At 39.0% G+C, this 23,670-nt stretch overlaps 1 protein-coding gene across 8 annotated transcripts in view; it reads right to left on the bottom strand.

Moving 5' to 3' along the window:
* The window catches only part of ATP10B (ATPase phospholipid transporting 10B (putative)), a 156,107-nt gene that overhangs the window by 69,364 nt on the left and 63,073 nt on the right, over nt 1-23,670 (bottom strand). For 2 of the 8 annotated variants that reach the window (XM_080554968.1, XM_080554972.1), the window contains exon 3: nt 9,580-9,627. The exons of the other annotated variants lie outside the window; for them this stretch is intronic. In XM_080554968.1, coding sequence (XP_080411094.1) covers nt 9,580-9,627 — 48 coding nt within the window. The remainder of the gene's footprint in view (nt 1-9,579; nt 9,628-23,670) is intronic. 8 annotated transcript variants of the gene reach the window in all.

The following is a 23,670-nucleotide window of genomic DNA, read 5'->3' as shown; positions in this document are numbered from 1 at the left end:
GTTCTATGCTTCTAGTAATGTTTAACACAAAATCTGGTATAAAGGAATAAACAGTAGACTTTGGAAAACTCTGAAACCTCATGTGTTTCATGAAAAAAGCATTCATCCTGAAGATTTCCTGGGTTTGCTTTTTTGTTGCTTTGCATCTTCTGCAGTCATTTACGTGAATGCAAAATCATTATGATAATGAGCAATCAGTTGACTGGTTCCAAAAAAAATGAGAGGCAGAGCAGGATACAAATGATGTCAGAACAGCAAGTGTGAAGACTGAAACCACAAGGAATTTAAGAAATCTAATTCCAAAGGTGAACTTCACTCCTTGTAAAACCTCCCTGCTACTAGTTGCAACATCAGAGACTAAATTATATTCACCTGTGCTCCTAATTACTACTTAACTGAGGAAATTTTAGTTCTGCTGAAGATTGCCTAAGTCTGAAACGTACCTGTAAAGCAGAATGATATGTATCAGACTGTGACAACGTCCTGGAGAAATGCCTTAAATGACTTCTTTTTCCCATTATTACTGATTTATTTTCTAAGGTATCCAAGATACTGTTAGAATCTAAATTGTTAACACATGAAAAGCTGTTTTGTTCACCTGTCCTGATGTCCTGAGGGCTATTTGGTTGTTGTATTTAAGAACTTTATACAATCATAAATACCGGCATAAAATTCAGGTTGACAAAACTATGCAATTAAAAAACAGAACATGAAGTATACAGTCATTGTGATGATTTATAGCCAAAGTAAAAAGTTTTTTCCTTGCCTTTAAAGTATGACTGTGGCTGATTTCTGATGTAAATTGAAAGACTGGTTATTCAAAGCACTCCATTTATTTCATTATAACCCAAACCATATGACATTCAAAGTCAAACACAACGAAAAGTGTTAGTAAGCATAAAGGCTGTTTGAATCTGATGTATAAATGACTTCACTTCTTGGCTTTTTACATACAATAGTTTCCATTGAAATTGCATTAGAACATGAGTCTGTTTTTGAGTCAGAGGTCAAAAAGCTTTTACCTTCCTCCTCTTGCTACACTGTTGGCTCAACAGAGACTTGAAAACAACTCTTAACAAAATCTGAAGTGTTACAACTGGTAGCAGAGTCTGTGAAAGAGCTTCTCCACCACTGCATCCAGAGACTGTTTTTGTCAAAGCAGTCAGCTTGCTTATTACTAGAGTGATTTCAAGCTGACTTTTTCTACTTTTAAAAGCATCTGAATGAAATTTATAACTTCACTCTGAAGTTGATTACAACCTGTTGTTACATGTGGTACTTGACTCAGACATCTTTCTCCAGTTATCAGCTGAGCTACTTTTAGTTATAACGTGGATGATAATAATAATAATTCCATAAAATATGGGTATATAACACATAATAATGGGATACATTCAGGGAGATTTCCTACAGCAATTTGAAAGGAACAAACACAATTTTAAGACCACTATGTAGGAAGCTCCACCTTTTGCTGCCAACAAATGAAGAGCATTGCCAGCTGGTGGTGGTGGCTCTTGGGAGTAGTCATGCAACATGAGGCAGTTCTCCTCCAGAGATCTGTCACACAAGAGAAGCAGTGATTTTGGGTACCTGTTCAAATGAAGCCTCTGAGAGCCTGTTACTGGATTAGAGCTATGAGTCCACAACTGAACTGGTAACTAGTGACAGTTCCAACAAACAGGCAGAGTAGTCAAATCTTAAACAGTGCCACACACAATGCATTCTGGCTCTGATCAACAGAAGAACAGAATAAGAAATAGTTTACCACTTATTTTAAAGCCCTCTGTCTATTTTGCAATCATTAACTTGGTAGCCGTTGTAAAGATTTGATGATGTAAATGAGCCACCCATTTTGTAAATAGGAAAATGGCTGTTAGTGTCACAGCAAGAACAAAACTTCAGGAATAACATCCCACCAGGACTTCACTGTAAATAGACAGATGCAAAGCAATTGCCTGTATAAATGTAGAATTACGCAGAATATGTTAGGTTAACTCACATCAGCTAGATTACAGAGAACTGCAAATTCAGGGCTGCGTTCCTAAAAGGCACTATGCTTTAAAGGCAAACAGAACACAGAGAATGTGAATTCAAGGTTCTATTCCCTATAATATATTTTTTCAGTGTGCACAGATTTTAGCTTTGCAGGCCACTCCCTTTTTAAAAGAGAGATTAATGTATTATTTTGTCCCAGTCATGAAGGTAACAGCATTAAATAAGGTCAGTGCCATTTATTAGAAACAAATGAGTGATTTAGTTCAAACACCTTTTTTTTTTTTTCTTTTTTTTTTCCCCCAGGTAAGAATCTTACAGATTTTAACAGAAAAAAAAAAGCCGCTTCTTGACTGATGTAGGTTTTGAACATAAATTTATTAACATCTTTCCTTTTTTCCTAATTGAACTATAAGGAGCCCTTCCTGAACTATAGAAAAACAAAACAAAACAAAACAAAACAAATTTCCTGAGCTATATTGTGTTGAGACAAATGAAAAATAGTAAGAATTTTTCCTTTTATACAGCATGTAAGAGAATTAGAATTAGACATATCTTTGATGAATTTATTAGTTGCTCAAAGCCCAAATTCATTTTTTGTTATGCAGCACTGTAGAGGTTAACAGAACAGGCAAAAAGGGAGTAGATGGCTGACATGGCACATAAAAGAAGAACAGAAGAAATGTCTAAGTAAAAGCTCCCAGGTACCCGCACTGAAAATATTTCCACTCAGTCTGTATCAGGCAGCAAGTGAGGTATAAACTGAGCAAAGACAACTTTCTAAGTAGCGATGTATTTATTTTACAACCTGCCCACCCTGCCTGCCTGCTCCCTCTATTAGAGCACTTTGCTGTACACATGAAGAGCTCTCCTGGAGGCAGTTACATTTATGAACTGTTTGCTCTCTGCTCGCCTTGCAGCCAGAAGCAGCACAACCATCATTCACTCTGAGGAAAAGAGAACCAGGTGAAAAAAAACGACTCTTCCTGAATGCCCTCATAAATTTACACGGAAAAATAACTGCACAGTACTACCCCAAACCTTTAGTTATATTAATGACAGGATGGTAGTATTTCCATGCAATAAATCTCCTTGGCTTCACCTATGGGTCAAAATGGAAGATGCACAATTTTGGCCACTTCTGCTAGCCTTGTTATTACAGTTCCTGCAAAATATTAAATCATACAATCTGGTTCACCAAACAGCCTGCCAGCAGAAATGCACTCTCAGAGAACAGATAAGTAACGTGGAAGATTGAACACCAATACTTCTCCCCATGTTCAAGTACAACTCCAATGGCCCTGAGGAGGGCAATAGGATAAACAAGTGAAAAAATAAAAGAAATCTAAACGTAACCTAAATGAAACCTAAAGTAGAGTGGGTTATAATCAAATGACAATAGTGTTGAAGCACTGGACCAGAATTCAGATCTCGATAATACATATTGACTGAATGGGCAGTGTACTGTACACTGTTCCTTTCTGATGGATAATTTTCCCCATCATATTTAATAACATATTACTATTAATAATGTTTACAATTCCATAAATGTGCTTTGAGGCTAGCAATATAAAAACAGTCAGATAATCTAAGTATTATATGAACAAGAAGAATAACGAACTGGCAGTTACTCGCTTGTAGCCCAGCTGGCTTCACAGCAACTGATTCATCACTAGGGGATATTAGCTGAACTGTCCACATTTAATAATAAATAAATCACTTGGCAGCTGTACCACAGTGCTAACTGTAGAGCTGAAAGAGATATCTCAGCCTTATAAGAGAATGTGTGTTGTTCTTAGCATGCTTGTTTTGCAGATATGAAATGACTGACGTGAACTGCTCCCTGTACCAGGAGCCAGGGAGAGCACTGCCACTGCCTTTTGCAGTTTGTCTCAAGAAAAAAGAACATACCATATTTAAACCAAAGTTCAACAAATTAATGAGTCAAGCACAAAATATTTTAGATTATATAAAATATAACAGAGTAGCTTATCAAAGATGAGTGTAGATACTGCAGTGATTTTTCATCTCTTTCGACACTGCATCTTCCTGGACTTCCAGTCTAACGCAAAGGCAGTTGCACCTTTGGACTAAACCACACTGTAAAGAGGACAGGGGCAAACAGTAGAAATGGCACTCCTCATAACAAACATAGGAATGCACAAGAACAGCAACGCAGCTCAACTTTACAAGACTATGGTGTAGGCACCATGTTTCTTTTAGTCTGAATGCAAAGGGAAGCATGTGCAATTATGATGTCCCTTCATTTCCCTTATGATGTCCCTTATCATTTCCCTTTTCCCTCCCCAGCAAGAACATTTGGGTCAAGTGAGTTCAAATTCAAAGACATCAACGCCCCACAACTTTTGCAAAAACAATCAGCCAGACTACAGAGAGACCCAAGAGAGCCTCCCCTGAATGAAAGGCTGCCACACACATGTGGTCATGTTACTCACAGAAGCACAGAACAGTTGAGGTTGGAAGAGACCACTGCAGATCATTTAGTCCAACCCCCCTTTTAAATCATCCCATCTGCCCCCCACCTACAGCACATTGCACAGGATCATGTCCAGATGCACAGGAAGGTTTTGAATGTCTCCAGAGAAGGAGACTCTACAACCTCCCTGGGCAACCTGTTCCAGTGCTCTGTCACCCTCACAGTAAAGTTTTTCCTCCTGTTGAGATGGAACTTCCTGTTTCAGTTTGTCCCTGTTGCTTCTTGTCCTATCACTGGTACCACCAAAAAGAACCTGGCCCCATCATCTTGACACCCTCACTTCAGGTACTTACACACAAAGATCAGAACCCCCCTGAGACTTCTCTCCTCCAGGCTGAACAGGCCCAGCTCCTTCAACCTCTCCTCGTGTGAGAGAACCTCCCATGCCAACACTTTGGTCGCCCTCTGCTGGACTCTCCTCAGAAGCTCCACGTCCCCTCGCACTGGAGGGCCTGGAGCTTGGCACCATACTCCAAGCGAGGCCTCGGCAGGGCTGCCTGGTGGGGTAGGATCGCCTCCATGACCCGGCGGCCACACTTTTCCTAACACAGCCCCGGATACCAGCAGCCTTCTTGGCCACGAGGGCCCAGTGCTGGCTCGTGGTCAGCTTGGTGTCCACCCAGACCCCCAGGTCCTTCTCTACAGCGGCTGATACAACCGGGAGACTTACTCCTTCCCAAACTAGGCTTTAAAAGTTACACTGTTCAAGCAAAGACTTTTTTGTTTTTATAAAGTCTTCAGAGTGTAAACACTATGCAGGTATTATCCAGGTTACTGAAATGTGGTGTTATTAGCAGGAACATTACTTTTTTTTTCTTTTTTTTTTTTTTCTCCCAAGTACAGATCCATAAGTGGGAGGCTCATTATGGTGTTGTTTTCAAAAGGTGAGAACAAGTCTGCAACTCTCCAGTGTGCTCCATAGGCTTTGTTCCACTTTCTTTTCTTTGCCAGTGAGCAACACATTCTTCTAAACTGAGTTTGTTTTTCTTTTTTCTTTCCTTTTTTTTTTTTTTTTTTAGAGGAGGCTTCAGGAAAGAGGATGGAAATGTTATCTAAACACATGGAGTTTAAAAATTTATGCAACAATAATACAAAATCTACCTTGCACAGCTTAACATTTTTAGTCATTTCCATGTGCATACCTTAAGTGAAGAATAAAGTTAGCGTAGTTTGCTTAGTGAGTGATGGCAAGTGTAAAAAAGCACAAACCAGATGAGTGGATGCTCAAGTAGTCTGTTTAATTACAGTTAAATATAGGACAACATGTATAATTCAGCCTTCACTACCTGCACCTGGCACTAGCCACTTCAGAGATTTCTCTGATAAGTACTCTGAACATCAGCTTTCAAACAGCCCTGGAAATGTCATTCACACATAATGCAGAAGGCCCAGCCACTGAGTTAATAATATCCCCTACAATATGGGAGATCCTGATACCGTCTATCTACTTCTGTACCTCTTCCTCATGTCTGATTAGATGGTACGATTCAATATTATGTTCAAATTCTGGATGTGTGGTAACTTCTCCAGGGGGTCTCCAGCTCTTGAATCACCTCTTCTCATTGCTGAGTTTCAGGTCACTTTAATCACAAGGGACACAGGTCAGTGATGCCTTGTACACAGTGAAATAATAATAATAATAATAATAATAATAATAATGTAACAGAATTATTCCCCAAAGTAACTGTATGATAATACAGCTCTGATAAGGGGATATTTCCAGGTAAACTGGAGGTGAGTACTTTACAAGTACTCTTTGCAGAAATATATCATTGGAGAGAGAGCAGCTGGGATGAGGGGTGCATGAAAAACTACATTTTTTCCACATAGATTTATCATGGGGAAACAGCAGTACATAGCAGGTCACCTCACTTGTCACTGAAATACTGTCTCCTGTAGAGTAGAAAGTAGTCACCAATTAAGAGCCAATAGCAACATTATAATAACAGCTTTGAGCAAGAGATTTTGAGAAGTCATAAGGGGGATTTTAGGTAGGCAGAATGTAATTATCCATTTGGAATTCAGCCAGATACACACAAGTCTCTAAACTCTGCATTTGCTGCCAATCTCAGTAACACTGCATCACCACGATTTACAACAGCAGTAATTGCTAGGCAGATCACAGATTAACCACTAGGTACCTCATGAGCTATTTGCAGGATGGTTATAGCAAACCCTGCTGTCTGGGAAGAAGAAAGACAGAGAAGCATCAGGCATTGTGACAAACTCTCTGCTACTTTGAAGTCAAGGGCAAAACCTTTTTCACACATTAGATATGTAAAAAGTTATTTGGCATATCAACCTTCTTGCAAGCAACTGCAGCCATCTGGCTTCTTTTCAAACCTCCCGCCCAGACAGCTCCTTTATTTATATAGCCCCTGGGGAACCTCACACAGCTCCAGCAGACTGACAGGGTACTTTCCCCTCTCTGTTGTGATCAGCCTATATCTGTGCTTTGGCTCACAGTAGCTTTCTGTTTCCAGACATGCTGCTGAAGCTGGAAACAAGTGCCAACTGAATTGGATCTTTTCAACAAGACACACTTGAAGCTACATTCTCTGCACTTAACAGGCCATCTACAATCCTCTGGGCAAACGCTCACATTCTGTTTTCCTGCTACTACCGGATTTTCCACGCTGCTATTCACTTCAGAAGACAAGCATATTATCCATACTAGCATGATGAGTTGGAAAGAAGCCCTTAGAGTCCATCCAGATCACTTTGCCTAGTTAGTGTTGTACTCAGTGATGTTCTTTTCATCCAGTCTGTTCAAGCACTATTTTGAAGAGAACAACATAGTAGAAAGTGCAGCAAGTAAAACCCTCCCCAGGTCCTGAACTCTTTTCCCTACTGACTTACTAGACACAGCATAAGTGATTTCTGCTTCTTTCTCAATATCTTATCTCTCAAGGAATGGTTAGAGTTTGAAGACTGCTAGTGAAAAACAGAGATTCATAAGAGAAAAGGTACAATACACTGGGAGCACTTTTCTTACAATTAAATGAGATTTCTAATCATTTATAAACATATAAGATCTGTATGATTCGTTCTGTATGTCCTTTATTTTCACGCTTCAGGGGATGAGCTAGTTCTGAATTGAGAGAGTAAAATTTTGGAATCTCTTGCAAGGTTATGCCAGGAGGTGTCACTTTTAGACTCACAGAATGATTTAGATTGGACAGGACCCTTGAAGGTCCAAACCCCACACTGAAGAGCAGGGCCAACTTCAGAGTTAAATCAGGTTACTCAGGGCCTCGTCCACACAAGCTCTGCATATTTCCGAGGACAGAGTCTGCACTGATATTTAAGACATTCAAAGACTTGCAAACCAGAGATCTGACAAGGATAGTGATTCTTGTCTGTGACTGTAATAGCTCTAGGGATACACTCACAGCCAAAATACCTAAACTCAGATTCTAATCTTCCTTTAGCTAAAAGGAAAGGTTCTGCAAAGGCTGATTTGAGAGAATCTATACAAGAAGCCTTTCTCTTCTAATTATGTAAGCTGTCTAGGGAAATAAGCCTACCAGCAAAATGTTTTAAATTAAGTGTATGTTTAGGAAGTGCAAATGTACAGCAAAGGACAAAAAACAATTTCTTAAATATCAAGAAAACCTTGGAAAAATAGCACCCTCAACTATCACTGTAGCACTACAAATGTCTGGAGATGACACTGATGAACATATTTAGAAATGTCCCCAACAACACATTGCCCTCTCTGCCTCAAACAACAAAGCTAGTCACACACAACATAAACTGCAAAATACGGCTGATCTGGGAGAGGTGGGCATGACCTGAAAGTTATCCTCTTATAAGCACTTTTACTAGAGTGAAAGAAAATTGGACAAAGTAGAAGAAAAAGGAGATGAGGAAAAATAAGGTACTTTTCTCTCTGCATTGAGAATCCATTCCATGCTTCAGAGAAGCACAGATTACAGGGCAAACATTTCTGTAGCCAGATTGCAACATGACTCTAGTTTATTATGGGTAGGGTGCTCTTCTTTTTAATTATCAGTGCAACACACATTTTAGGCCTGTCAACCTTGACAGAATGTCTTTAATTAGCTACCACATCAGAAATGGAACACCTAGGTTATTTCCAACACAAAGTAGTTAAGCTATAGCAGAATGATTCAGCACAGTTTAGTTGGATTCAAGGATTTACGCAGTAAAAAATTAACATCCAGGAAAGTATATTTCTTTTCATTCAGAAATTAGCTGCAGAAATGTCTTTAGTGCAACTCATTTGACAACATTTTCATTTTGATTAACTAAAAAGATTCTGCTTTTTGCAGGAGGCTGCTAAATTTTTAACTCTGAGTTTAATCGAAAGCTCAGGTAATGGATACAACAGATCTCAAACTATATACTCAGATCAGGATATGATCAGAATCAGATTGAAGTAGAGTGCAGGTCTGACAAAACTGGAAAAAAATCAGAAAAGTCAAGACTACATTTTGAGGCTGAACCTTCTTCTGTTGTGCCACATTTCTGTGGTCCTGTAATGACGACTGGTGAGACCGGGCCTGATGAGAGAAGATCAGAGGAGTTCCAGTCACACCAACGGCATCCACCTTTGGCAAAGAGCTTTGGGTAAGTGTTGCAAGAGAGATGCCAGAGCTCCAAGGGGAGCTTGAGGGGAGCCTTACAGCATAACGGCTCTAAGCTGTATTACAGGTGTGAGCTGTTCCTATGAGACTGTAGTAAGGATAAGGATTAAAAATGAAGTTAACCCTTCCCGTCCCTCTCCCCCATAAGTGCACAGTAAATAGCTTGAAGTTTTTTAAGCTATTATTTGACTGTCAGCAAACAATAATCACAGATACATTCATGAATATTAGATAAGTTATTTGAAATACAGCAGCAGTACATTTGTTGTTTTCTGGCAGAAATCTTTTCCCTTGCTCCTTGGACAATTCCAGCTAGTTGAGCAGAAAACCAGGCACCACCATCTCCTCACTGCCCACCATATCTCTGATTGAAATGATTTATTTTATTTTTTTAAAGGAAGCTCACGTTTGAAAACTATGAGTGCAGAGCAAGTTTAAGGACAGCAAAATGTCATACAGCAGTTATGTTATGTTGTTTACCTGGAAGGACTGCTATTGAGTCCACTAACACCGGCAGTGTTCATACCACTGAAAGAAAAAAAAAAAAAACATGTAGAAAACTTTCCTATGTGGTTTTCTATATCAATCATCCCAGCTGTCATTTATTATTAGATTTTATTTAAAGGATAGCATAAGTGTTTGAACAGGCTAAGTGGAAGGAAGCAAAGCATTATAGGATATTTTCATTTTTCAGACTTCTGATTGCAAAGTAATATATTCGTTTAGCAGCCAAGACTGTCACAGAAGTCAGGCTAAACATTTTAGATTTTTTCTGTGGGCTTTCAAATGGAAAGAAGGGCTTGCAGCCAAGCAAAGTGTTTGAAAGACAACAAAGGATTGCTGGTAGCAATGCAAGATAAACATTCCAGTTGTTTCTGGTTTTGGTTTGCAGCTTTTTCTTTTTCTTTTTTTCTTCCTCTCTCCCCCCCACATCAAGCCCCCTGGACAAAACACTATATTAGCACTTGCTATCTAGAGCCCTAGGTCAAATATTGCTTAGGTCACTCACTAAGCAGGACTGCACAGAAGCTCTTGTTTACAAACCTAGGGAACTGGGTCACCAGATGGCAGCATCATTCGGCACGGATGGAAGTCTGCACTGGGGATGAGCTCCAGATGTCATAGGTCAGCCTCAGAGCTGCTTGAGAAGTTCACAGGGCATCTCTAGGCCTATCTTTGGCTGCTGTACTGGTTGTAGTGTAGGTTCCAGCAGAGCCAGCAGAGCCAGGCATTTGAGGAGACCAGCAACCTATAGCTGAGGCTATAGCTGAGTGTTCTTGGCAACATGTGGCTCTTGCTGAGAAACCAGACAGATTTTCAAAAGAGCCCAGAATGGAGTCTAAAACAAGCTCCTGACACTCTGCTAGTTTCCCAAGGAAGAGAGTTTTTCTGAAAAGATTTGTAATCCCTTAGTCAGTCACCACCATCCACTAGAGAGCAGCCCAAATATGCTTAGAAAAAAGTTAGAGAAAAGAGTTTGGGTTTCCAGAAGTTTTTCTAGGTTACACTCTGCAGAGAACTGATGACCTGTTAGGGATTATTCAGAATTCACTCCTGTTTTCTCCAATGAGTTCAGAAAAGAGCAGATATGAGAAACTAACATGCAGAATGGCAACAGCTTTCCTGACCTTTTCCTATTTTCTCTGTGAAATCTGTGCTCCCTAGTAGTTCCTTTAGTACTCAAGCTCTCCAGATGCAGAAGATCAGAGGAAGAAGATGCTTCAAATCAATAAAAGCAAACCTGCAAACAGGATAGCCTTCCAAGCAGTTGCCACTTCATTTTTGTGGTCATCTGTTGATGTATTAATCTGTGCTCCTGTATTGCACATACATATATATATATATATAAAAAAATATATATTCATCTGAAATGTGTTAATACAAGGCTCACTAGCAGCCTTTTTTTTAATTTTTATTTTTTTAAGCAAAAACCCCATTGCATGTGCTTAGGTAGGAAGAAAGATGACAGCAGTGATGCTCCTTTGTTTTTCTGACACGAAGATTTGTGTCTCAGTAGATTTATGTCATATGGACACTGTTCATCCTCCTGCAAAAAATACATTTTATTCATGTTATCTGGCATGACTGTCCTCAAGCTCCCTGACTAAAATAACCTGAAAAACACAATCACAGTTTTACAGGTGCAGCTAGAAAAAGGCACTTATCAAAAAATACCAGGTTAGAAGACAGACTGAACAGTTTAGAGAGGCTGCAAATTAACAAAAAAAAAAACAAAAAAAAACAGGTTAAAAGAGACTGAGCAGTTTAGAGAGGCTGCAAATAAGGTTGTTTCAGAGCTACAGTTCATTGGATTTGTTTAGAGAAAAGGGATCTTATTCTTAAGCAGCAGATTTAAAACTTGGGGCTTAAATCAGAAGAAAAGTCTCAGGCTCTGTGTTCATCCCTTGCACCATTTAAAAAATGAAGTATTTTAAAATCAATTTTATATTCTTAATCCTCAGACCTCTTCAAAACATCCCACAGCAGAAAGAGGCAGCAATAACTTCAGGATTTCTGTGTCTATTTGGCAGCAAAGGAGATTTACCCTTCAAGCTCTAGCAACATACCTATTCCACCATTAATTGCATAATGATTTTCCTATGAATGCTATTCCACGGGAAAAACAGCAGGTTTATAATTATTAATACTCTACCCTTAATTTTAGACAAAATTATCAAAAAAGGAACAAGCTAAAGTAAAGTTTACCTTAGTGTTTCTTATAATTGTTAGCCATCTTTTCTGCCTCCTGCTAAAAGGTGGATTTTTTGATAATCCATCCTATGCATGTTCTAACTACAGTTACAAGTACCTCTCTTTTTTATTTATACAAGCCTTAAGCAATATATCTCAACATTGGGGATTTGATTTCCCTTCCTATTTACCACACCTAGGAGGTACTGCTGTACCACCTTCCCATTTTCACCTTCAAACCTCCTCCCTTTTTCAAACCTCCAGATAAATCAACCTTGCAGCATGCTCCAAAGGCCGCTAAACTTTGGTTCCAACAATTTTGCTGTAGCAGTAGGAGGAATGTAGTCTCCAAGGTTACAGGGACACAAGTAATTTAGGAATTTCAAGCAGCTCATTGAATTGCACAGAGATGATATGTTCCCTGCAGGAAGCAGCACTGTGAAAGCAGACAGACATTGTCTGCATTAACTGAAATCTTCTAGTGCTCTGCAGTGTCAGCCCCATTCAGCAATGCAGGCTGGTGGCCATGAAAGCCCGGGTTCCCGCTGTGGGGTCTATGGACCTCTTGACTTGTGTGGATGGGAAAAAAAACAACATGTTGCCATCCCCATCTTTGGGGTTCACAACGGCTTCTGAAAATCCAGACTCAGTTCAGACACCCACAATGCTGTAACTTGTTTCTGTCCTTGCAGGACAGAATTTGCAATTAGATGCAGAAGCAAAGGGAACTAGCTCCTTGCTATTCCAGTCATACACAGGTCTCCTGTGTAAGGGATCAATAGCTTGATCATTTTCTCTGATGCATGCACTAGGGGCACGCTTAAAGATATATTTTTGACCTTATCTCCATAAAATAGGGTGGAGACCAAATATCAGAATTAGTGTATATTCCTCCACAGAATGATCCAGGTAAAGGTCTGGTCGTGGTTACCCAGGCAACTGCCAACAGCACAGCCTGCCTCAAGCTCATTAGAAATACTTTTTTTTTTTTTTTTTTAAAAAAAAAAAAAAGCATTCAGTCCTGGAGTCTGCAGTGCTTCCAAGCAATTATATTCATATGGTGTATATATGCTGCAAAAATAGCTTCTTCATTTTCTGCCAGCCAAATTAACCATGAGAACAGACCAGTTTAAGAATGTAATTATTATAGACTAATTTGGCAAACTATGCAGTCAGTATTACCTCAACCTGAGCAGCCCAATCTCCTGGGATTTCACTAGCCTGAGGCTTATTACAAAGAGCAGGACAGATGAGAGCATGCACGAGGCAGGGAGGCAGGAAGAGTTCCTATGGAAGGGGCTTTTCTTTGATTTTCGTTTTTTGCAGACACTATTGTAAACCTTCAGCAAAAACTCAGCAAATTTTCAGTATTGGGAAGGGGAAAGGATAATCACCCTCACAACTGGGAATAGGGAGTAAACATCAACACGACTTAAACAACTAGTTAATGATCCAGATCACCACCTAAGCAACATTTTGAGGAGAAGGAGTCTATTAACATAAAATGGGACAGTCGGTGAATGTAAGGTATGACACACAGGTAAGCGTGTGAGGAAAAAAAAACAAACATATTTGCTGTTCTGGACCCTCAAATATTTAAGATGGAGCAACTTCCATAGTCTGTTGTTTAGACAGATCATATGAGGGTACATCACTTCCATTTTGGTCATGCTGGGCAGGGAGCAGGTCTGGTAGATGCCATCAGCACAAATCAGAGCTGCATTCCTCTCCTGCAGCACAATGCTTTCAGGACCACTGCTGAGAGGCCTCCCAAGGGATCATGGAGAACAGGCTACCTTGTTGCCTCATTCCTCGTCAGGGTATTTGACAACTTGTCCTTGAGACTGAGCAGCAAAGGCAAAACTAGAATGACATTGGCAATGACAAAGGCAAAGAATGACATCGGCTAAAGGTCGCAGGCCATGGTTAGGCTACCTGGAGTGCAGGAGGGGATAAAACAGAAGCAAGGGAGGTGTAACAGAAGCCTTTGGAGAGAGTGAGATTTAGTGCTTCTGCCCTGGAGCATCAGCAGAATAATAAATTTCAGCTAATTTCAGTTCCTCTGTGATAAAAAGAAGTAATGAACTTTAAGGCAGAGAGAGACCTAAGAACATGAAGCCGTTCTTTAGATGAGGCTTGGAAGACAACAACATTGAAAACTATCAAAACTATTGTTGGATGGCCCAAAGATAAAGACAAGTGTGGATTTTGGCTTGTAGGAGTGAAAAAAAGACACCTCAAGAAACACAGTGACCATAAGTCAACATATACTATCCCAGAAAACAAGAATAGGCACAGCGGACAGGAAAGGTGAACAACAGCTGTTGGGACTGTTAACCAGGGCACTGCCAGCTATTTCTCCACTTTTTGTGTGTGTCACATGGAGTGACTGTCACAAAAGTTGGTCACTGTTATCTTGACTAAAGACTCTTTCTCTATAGGAGATTTATCAAGGTGGACATTTTTAAGAAATACTTTTAAAAAGAAACAAAAAAAAAGACCTGTTTTATTATTTTTCACAAAGTGATGATAACTTGACAAGAACCTTTCAAAGTGTCTGACAGTGTATTCTGATACAACACACATATTACCTGTAAAACCTTTAATACAAGATAGATCTGTTAAAATATATTAGTATAAATCCATATGAAAACCTTCATATTCTTTTTGGGGAAGAACCTGTTGTTTCCCGTTGAATGTTCTCAGTTGGCAATTATTATTATATTTTTTACCTTTCATGTATTATGAGCTAGGTGGGAAAAAAGTCTCTTACATCAAAGAACAAATATAAAAATAGATTTTAAAGCCTTGTAAAGAGAATGCTTTGCAAAGCACATCAGATGCCATTCTAATATCCAAGTGAAGTAGAATTTATTAAACCACATCTACAGTTAGAAAAGAATGGTTCACTCTACAGGAAAAAGGTGAAAGCCCCCTAGCTGTTAACAAAGACAGTAAATAGCTGTTGTCATTTGTATGTATGTGAACGGTTACAAATGAATGGCTGTTATAACTCCTGTGCACTGGCTAAATGTGCCCACCTTGTTATTTTTTGTTACCTCTTTCCCGTCAGCTTCTCAATGTTTTTTTTTCAGTTATGTTCTTCCCACAGACTATTTTGCACAGAACATACCTGGGTAACGCTTGGTTCTGAGGTAGAACTTTAATGGCTCAGAGAAGATGGCTTCCACCTCTATGAAAAGCTGTTTCACGTTGCTTTTCATGTCGTGGCTGCACCCTCCCTCAGGCCAATTCCACTCACTTTGGAGGTGGTTTAGCTCTGCAACCTAACATCCTTGTGAACATGGAGGGTGAAGTTCAGCTGCCTTTCTGCAAAGCAGAAGGCTTTTATCATCTGGTGCACTGTTTTTTTGTCTTTAGATAGACAAATGAATCAGGCCATTTGTTTATGCATTTACTTCTGCTTGCACTTCAGCCATTACTGCCTGATCAAAAAATGAAGAAATAATTGATTGGTGGTGTCAGCTGAGAAATTATTTCATCAGCAGAAGCATTTTATAGTATAAAGATGTTTGGGCCAATTCAAGAACAAGTACAAGAAGAGTGAGAACACAGGGAGGATGTGACTCTCTCTACCTTTATAACTGTATACAACATTACCCATTTTACCATAACCTAATGACATTTTTAATCAGTCCAGAAACATGCATTCAACTATATTGATATCTAGAATTTTCAGCCTTTTAAAGACAAGTTGCACAGCACACAGAACCATTAAAATTATGTCTTTATCTATGTCTCTTCAAGGCCTGAAGTCAGGTTCTTTAGTCAAAAAAGCTACACTACAATTTTCATGAGATCTTTTATTTATTAATTAAATCCTTTAAATCGATTTAAGGCTCCACAAAATAAAAGCCCACTGAACTTTCCATTTATTACAGCCTAGCTCTGACCCATCCCTTCATTTGACATAAGTGATTCATCTTGTCAAAGCCCCCGTTTAAAGGTTATGACAGTTTGCACAGGACACGATAGGACTTGTAATGTCATCACTGACAAGGCTACAACCTTCACTTGTAGACATCTTATCAAATAGTCTCATTCTTGTTCAAATCTTGGCCTGAGTTACTTAAAATGACACTTCTCCATTGACAGTGACTGAGTCAGCCAGTAATTGCTGCCTAAAATAATACAAATTCATAAAAATAAATGATAGGAGATAGTTATTTTTAATGTTTGACTTGGTTCCTGAAATATCACTCAGTGACACAGAAGGATAACTCACACAAAGGGTGAACTAGCTAGAAAGCTGGAGTGGATTGACTCAAGGGATTGACAGTACAGCAAGAAATGACACGGGAGGCTGTGCCGCCTTTTCCCTCCTTCCTGCCACTGCTGTGTTCAGCTTTACACAGGACCTGTACAAACACACGTTGTGCAGGCCATGTACCTGCCAAAGTCTGCCAAACTGATGGAGGCCTTGAACTACTTGGTGAGGGAGACAGGAGACGAGATGGCGCATTTCTGGGGTCAATCATGCCAGTTTCCATTTGCCCACCTGACCAGGATTTTAAAGGGAGGAGGAGGAGGAGTTAAACATTTTAACTGTTAAGCACCTTTTCTCCAAAGCACAAAGTTGCAGCTACTAACACAGGTATATGCTTAAGAATACTCTGATGTAGCACACAATAAAGTTAGACAAAGTGGATTTCTATCTCACAAGGACCACGAATCCCAAGTCAAACCCAGGTTTACAGCTGCACAAAGTACGTTATGTTAGCCAATTACATAAATGAACTTTTCATTACTGGTAGCCAGAGGCTTCGCATGTTCTCACATTAGCATACACCATAGGTCAATGCTCCTGTGGAGAAATCACTGACCTGCAGGCACTCAGCTGGCCAGCCAGTTATTTTATAGCAACCACGACCCTTCAGAGCTACCGCTAACCCAGAGGGTGAAAGAAGTGCAGTCTTACAGAAGCTGAAGGAAACCAGAGACCATCAAAGCTGCTAGTGATGCTGAAGCTGACATTAGTTACAAGTCTGCATTTAGGCTGGGAAAGGCAGACTCCCTCAGGGGAGGCAGAGCGACACAGAAGGTACAAGTCTAGTCTTTGAAATGAAATGCTAAACACGTTAATAAAGTTGCTGAGCAGAACTGATTGTTGGGAATAGGAAGTTTGAAAAAAAAAAAGAAAAAGATCTGAAAAATAAAGACACAAAACATTAGCAAGAATTGACTTGGTTTCTTCTCACAGCCACTGACTCTAACATCATTTTTTTAACTCTGGGTTCCCATTGCCAGCCCATTTATTTTCCTGAAATAGTTCCAGTTCAATGGGAGAGAGAAGCAATGCATTTGTAATTAGAAGATTTTTATTAATACACGTGAAAAAAAAAGAATTAAGTTTATAAGATTTAGAGATGAGTATAGGTTTCCTTTATCTTTTCTGTTCCCAAGGGGGTGATCTAATCACGAAAACATGCACCTTTTTTTTTGTTAATGGCATCTTGTTCTCACGCATACCTCCTGGCAGCAGTGGGAAAGTCAGTGTAAAACTGCTGTCTTCCCTAGGTTCAATCTGGGAGACCTTTTCTAGGTTTCATTCTGCCACAGGCTTGTGACATGACCTGCATCCATTTGTCGTGTTTTTAAAGCTACCTATCTAGATTGTAAGATCTAGGCATGAGTTACTATTCCAAGTATGCCAACAGGGACTAATAACAAATACACTTATTGCAACCCTTCCCTTAAAATTCTAGAATAAAAAAAATAAACAATTTAACTGGTCATTAACTGCTGAGCATCTGTTCTAAGTTTATCATGACTTATAATGACTTAATATTGTGTTATTACAGACAGTATTACATTGCAATATCCAGAGATCACAGAGGGCTTCCTTTTTTCTCAGTAGCTCATTACTTGCTTTGGCAACAGGATACTGCATTTCTCTTAATTATTCAAATGGGTATTTTTCTTGATTAATCAATTATTTAATCCATAAGTGTGTGATATGCCAGGAAGCAGTTACAATTGAAAGATCGACGAATCTTGTACAATTGGTTCTGAAACTCTGCTTTGCTTGTACGTGTGTGGCTCTGGCTTACAGCACTTGGTTTGACAGAAACTGAAACCAAATTATACAATAACAGACAATAAATCAAGGGCTAAAGTCAACAAAATCAGATATATTCCAGTTTGCACTCCTACATCTACCTCTACTCTTCCCAGACAGATCTACAGAACAAGTTGACTGACCTGGTTAAAACTGCCCAATTAGCTGAACAAATGACAGGGTATTGAAGAAAGTGAAAAAGAGCAACACTCTTGGAAGGGAGCTGTCAGGGCCTCTGCTGGGGGTGGGGAGGATCATCCTACCTATGATGAGACAAGGCCTAAGTTCCTAATCTTGTTACGCTTTCTTCCTGTAGATATAGGTAACAAAACAAGGAGATCAAAAGACTAATAATGATAGGTGTATTACTTCCCTATGGATGAGACAGTTTGTCCCAATACTCAAAGGAGAAAGCCCAATGCTTCTTTCTGATGCTATTATAAAATACAGTATCTGGGAAACAAAATAAAACCAGAGTTTATATTAATTCTTTTTTCCACATTTTTCATTGACAAAAATACTAGTTTTCTCAGCAGTATACTTAAAATCATTGTTTGCCAAATGGCAATCTGTTAGGAAACAGGTAACAGTTTGCTTCTGTGTTAGGAAAACAAACACTTTTACCTTTCATTTCCCATTATTATACTCAAGGACATATAGTTGTCACCTAAAGACAGCAGAGGGCAATCATATGAAAATGAAGAAATGATAGTCATACAATTTGAATAAGGAGAACGGACCGAATTCTGTTATGCTGATTTCCTTTGACAGCAGTTCTACAAAGGCAGCAGAACATAGAGGACTTGCAGAATACAAAGCAAAGTCTCTCTCAGCACGTCAGCCAAGTAAAGCCTTCTTACTTGATTACTGCAACCATTTCAGTAGTCTTCAAAATTTTGAGGGGAAAAAGAAAATTCTGAGGGAAAGCTTGATCACGACATATTAATTAATTAATTCAATGTAATTGGAGAATCTAACACTATTGAAGAAAGGGCAAGAAACTAAAAAGGAGTATTTACCATTCATAAATGTGTAGGCAAACAAAATGAAACAGAAAGAATTCAATGTCACTCAATCATGTCCAGTGGTCAAACAGTATGGCAAGATTTCCTTATTAACCAGGCACTAATGATATAGCATTTGCGTGTGTGATTAACTGTTATTATAGTGAAAGGCTGTACAATATTCTCCCAGTGATAGTGTTGCCAAATGAACAATTATGAAGCAGTGTTTAGAGTCATTGCTTTTGACCAGCAATAAAAGTAGATCATATCTGCTGGGATGGTAATTCTTCAGCTCGGAACATGCTGCCAAGACTGGGGTCCCTCCAAATCTTTTCTATGTGGTCTGCACACATGTGATGCTATTTGGGTATGGCATTTTTTTTTTTTTACTATTCCAATCCCACTCTTGTCTCTCCTACCTGTATCAACTTCTCTAATTCTGATGCTAATTTATTTCAAGATTCACATCATTTGTCCAGCCAAATTACTTCAGGGTTACAAACTCATGACCCTACTGCAATGTGTGCTGTATTTTTTTTTTTTTTCAAGCAAACAACGAGTCTGCAAGTAGAATGGATTTTTCTTGATAAAGAGGCTAAAAGCAAGTGAACTAGGGACTGGGTATAAGTCCTTCCAGATGATACAAAGCTAGAAAACAGGTTATACATTTGAACTGCCGACATATAGGTTGTTGCTCTGCAAATCCAAAAAAATCAGATGCTCATGGGTGAGCAAATAAACATGCAAAGTCCATACCAGATACAGAGAACTAAGACTCCAAGGTAAAAGTGCTTCAGGCTACCTCCCAACAGCAAAGTGTCAGATTTTGCACAGGGTATGTACACACCAGGAGGGAAAGGGTCTTGCAGTGTGACATAGCTCCAGTAGTCACTGCTGCTTACACAGAGCTCCCTCTTCATGCACTGCTGGAGTAGCTGAAAGAGAAGCACCAGTGACTAGGTGCTTGAGATTAGCGGGTGCAACAAGGAAGCTATACTTTACAAGGACAATGAATACCCCCCACCACTTAAGTTGTAGCATTTTGGGGAGAAAGTCACTTTTTATTCTTCTTCCTTGTACATAATTAAGTTCTGTCTCACGTTTCTGGTTTCAGACTTTTCCTCTACCTTAAAGCAACAGAACAATGAGAAAAATGAGAACACATACTTGTGACTTAAGACAGGAGAAGCCACTAACTAAAGGCAGAAGTCTTGTTCCTGGTCCTCATTTCCCAGGAGAGAACTTTTCTGATATGGGAGAGTGGTACAGAATGACACTGAATCACACATTCTGGAATACTGCTACAGCAAATTGGTAATGCAATCCTTAACTTCATGATTCTGTAATCCTTTCATTCAGTATTTAAAAGTAGGCTAAAACAGTATTTTGGCAAGGCATGGGAACTCTTTTTAATTTAAAGTCTGCAAATTAAACTGAACTCCAGAACAAACAAGGTCATTATAATAATTATGAATGTTGAGTGAACTTCTCTCTCCTCAGGCCGTTTGATGTGAGATTCCTCACGTATACCTTAGGCATGCTGTACAATATATTTGCTTCATGGGTAACCATTTCAGTCCTCTCTAAGTCTAAAATGTTATTATAAATCAAGAAGGGTTTCAATAAAACTTTTTCCACTCTCCAAGATTTTAATATTGCCAGGCTTATCCCTTCACCTTTCAGTCAATTATGAAAATCAGCAGAAGGAGGAAAGTGTTGTTTATGTAATGAACAGCTTTTAAGTACATAGAACCTACGTGGCATACAAATATTATAATACTTACAAATTCAATACATTCTGCACACAATTGCTATATTAAATTAAATCACTAAACTCCATCTGCAGTCAAATTCTCCAGATACTTTGGGTCTCGTCATATCAAATAGCCTGCAGGTGTACAAATAAGCATTCATAGTCCATACCAGATGTCAATGTCTAATTACAATACATAATTTTAAAGGGTATGCTCTTGATGCTATTTGCATTTTGACAAAAGGACTGCCACTGTCTGTACAGCACGTTGCTGCTTTTCATTATCAGTATGCAACAAAGATTTATTGACAGAAACTGATGAAAAAAATATTAAACTACTAAAATAACTTCTACACATAAATATAATGTAAGGACTAAATTAGATCCAAAGATTGCCACTACTTTTTCAAATATCAGAACGAGCTACGAATTGTTGCTGTCTCTATCCTCCCTGGATATGAAAAATGCAAGACCAAATAGTACTTAAGTCATGCACATGATTATCATGGACAGTGGGAAAAGGAAACACATCAGTCATGCTCTACGTCTGATGAACTAGTCCGTTATGAAAATTCCAGTATTTAAAAGACTGAAAGCACTAAATTTTTATTTTTATTTTTTTAAAGAGAGCTGGTTTAACACAACATCAGTTAGCTCAGAACAGGACAAGCACTGTTAACTGTTTTTAGACAATGATGAGCAAACAGTGTAGCATACCCAAGAAATATACTATGATAGAAGAGTTCTCCATTCTTGATACAGGGAACCTAGTTACTCTCCCCAGCAACGTTTTAGATTTCACTCATAATTTATTCTTGTAAACAAAACAAAACAACCTTAGAAATATAAAGGTCTTTGAGCAAGCATTGAACACTGAGATGTATAACAACTCTGGAAATACCCCTCTTTTTTCATCTTGCAGAAAGACACCCTTGTTCCTACAATCTACATGCTAATGAAAACTGCATTTGGAAACTGGGAGGACTATAGCCTCAAGTGTCAATGTCGATATCAAAGACAAAACTAAACTTAAGATCCTGTCTCTGCAGCACAAGTAACAGACAAAAACATGTGCATGACTAACTGAATATACTTTAAACACTGAGGGTGCTGAAGAGGAGCTATTCCATAAAGCAACAAGACCTAGCGGGACTGGGTATTCTATTTTCTCCCCTTCTATTTTGCAAGTCTCAATCAGGATTTTCTATATTTTTATTCAATTATTTTAGCCAGCTACAGAGATCAGTGCAAACAAATAGATAAAGCAACACAAACCTGATAATTTTTTTTCAATTATTTTAGAGTTCAGACAATTTAACTACCTTTATTTTCAGAGCTTAATTCTGTTACGGTGCTGAGACTCATGCATTCACATTCAATGGGGGAGGACTTGGATTGACATAAATACATCTTTTCTGCCTGTACCAACATCTTTGTTTTAATCCACAGTACGTTTCATCTGGCAAGAAGAAACTCTGTTACCAGTCTTAGAAGTTTATCATGAGGCACAGTACAGGAATTGAGTGGTTCGAAAACATCCCCCAAATCTGTGTAGTTCCAGGAAAAAAAAAAAAAAAAAAAAGTCCTACAACTAATGATAAATCATTACAAAACTGTGAAATGTCATTAGGCAAAAAAAAAAAAAAAAAGACAAGCACCAATGCCTATTCTTTTTTTTTTTTTTTTTTTTTGACATGGAGGCTGTTTAAAAGTTGACTCCAGTTGAAAAAACCACAATCAACAACACATCGATGAGGCAGATTCAATACAAAATGCAGTTATAGTGTTAAGTTTTGTATAGCAGCTACTCCTTTGTGCAGTAAAAACGATTATAGTATCAAGACGAATGGATAATGTTTACACTAGTAAGACTAAAAGCAATTAATCAAAAGGCAATATGGTGGCATAGAATGGATTCTGGCTTCTTGTCACCACTAGCGAGAATGGAGTTCACCCAAATAATAATAATAATTGTACAGACTTTTTTTCACTGGAGTGGAACTTTCCATCCCCTATTCACACATCAAGAATTGGGTCAATGAGCATTTGAGAAAAGTCATCTTTTTTCCCTCTTGGAAAACATGCATGCACTTACACAACTAAAGGACAGGTTTTGCATCAGCCAAAAATGAATACAAGCATTTCTGCAGTCCTGTTTATGAGGCTAATAATTCTTGGCATTGTATTTCTACTGCATTAATGAATAAATAGTGACAAGTGGTATCAGAACATGCCACCATGATCTGACTGGTAGAAGGTCTATGAAGGCAAATCTAAAGAGTGCTCTGCAGACTGCCTTTCTCAAAAACTAATTTCTTGCTTATAAATTAGAACCACGGGTCATTAAGCTTTCTGCACTAAGCATAATGCTACCCAACTAGTCAACCAAGGCAATGAGCCATGAAGGACAAACTGCGTTATATATTTTGCTAATTTCAGTCTGGAAAACAAGAGAAACCTTGCTGACTAACAGTGATTTTGTTTTGTATTGATCTACAGTCATGCAATCCAGCTATGACACTGAAGAGAATGTTCCTTGTTACTTGAAAAAGGCAAATCTCCACATTTTCTGTGCAGATAACCTTACACCCATTTTACCCTGTCCTCATTTCATCATGGACTTATGTGCATTATTGAGTGTACTCGTTTCAGCTGAGATAGAGTTAATTTTCTTCCCAGTAGCTAGATATGGTGCTGTGTTTTGGATTTAGGATGAGAGTAATGCTGATAACACACCGATGTTTAAGCTGTTGCAATGTCCCAAAAAGCCAAGGACATTTCGGCTCCTCCTGCTGCCCTGCCAGCAAGGAGGCTGGGAGCACACCAGGAGCTGGGAGGGGACAGGACCAGGACAGCTGGCCCAGGCTGCCCACAGGGACATCCTGTACCATGTGGCATCATGCAGGACAGTAAAACTGGGGGGAGCTGGGGTGAGGCGGTGGCTGCTGCTCAGGGTCTGACTGGGCATCAGCCAGTGGGAAGTGAGCAATTGCTTTGTGCATTGCCTGGTTTGTATTTTCACTTGTCATAATTATTTTCCCTTC

The sequence above is a fragment of the Anser brachyrhynchus genome, assembly GCF_964034855.1.
Source record: "Anser brachyrhynchus genome assembly, chromosome: 14".
Lineage (NCBI taxonomy): Eukaryota > Metazoa > Chordata > Aves > Anseriformes > Anatidae > Anser > Anser brachyrhynchus.
Note: the sequence above shows the minus strand (reverse complement) of the source record. Positions and strands in the feature narration are given on the sequence as shown.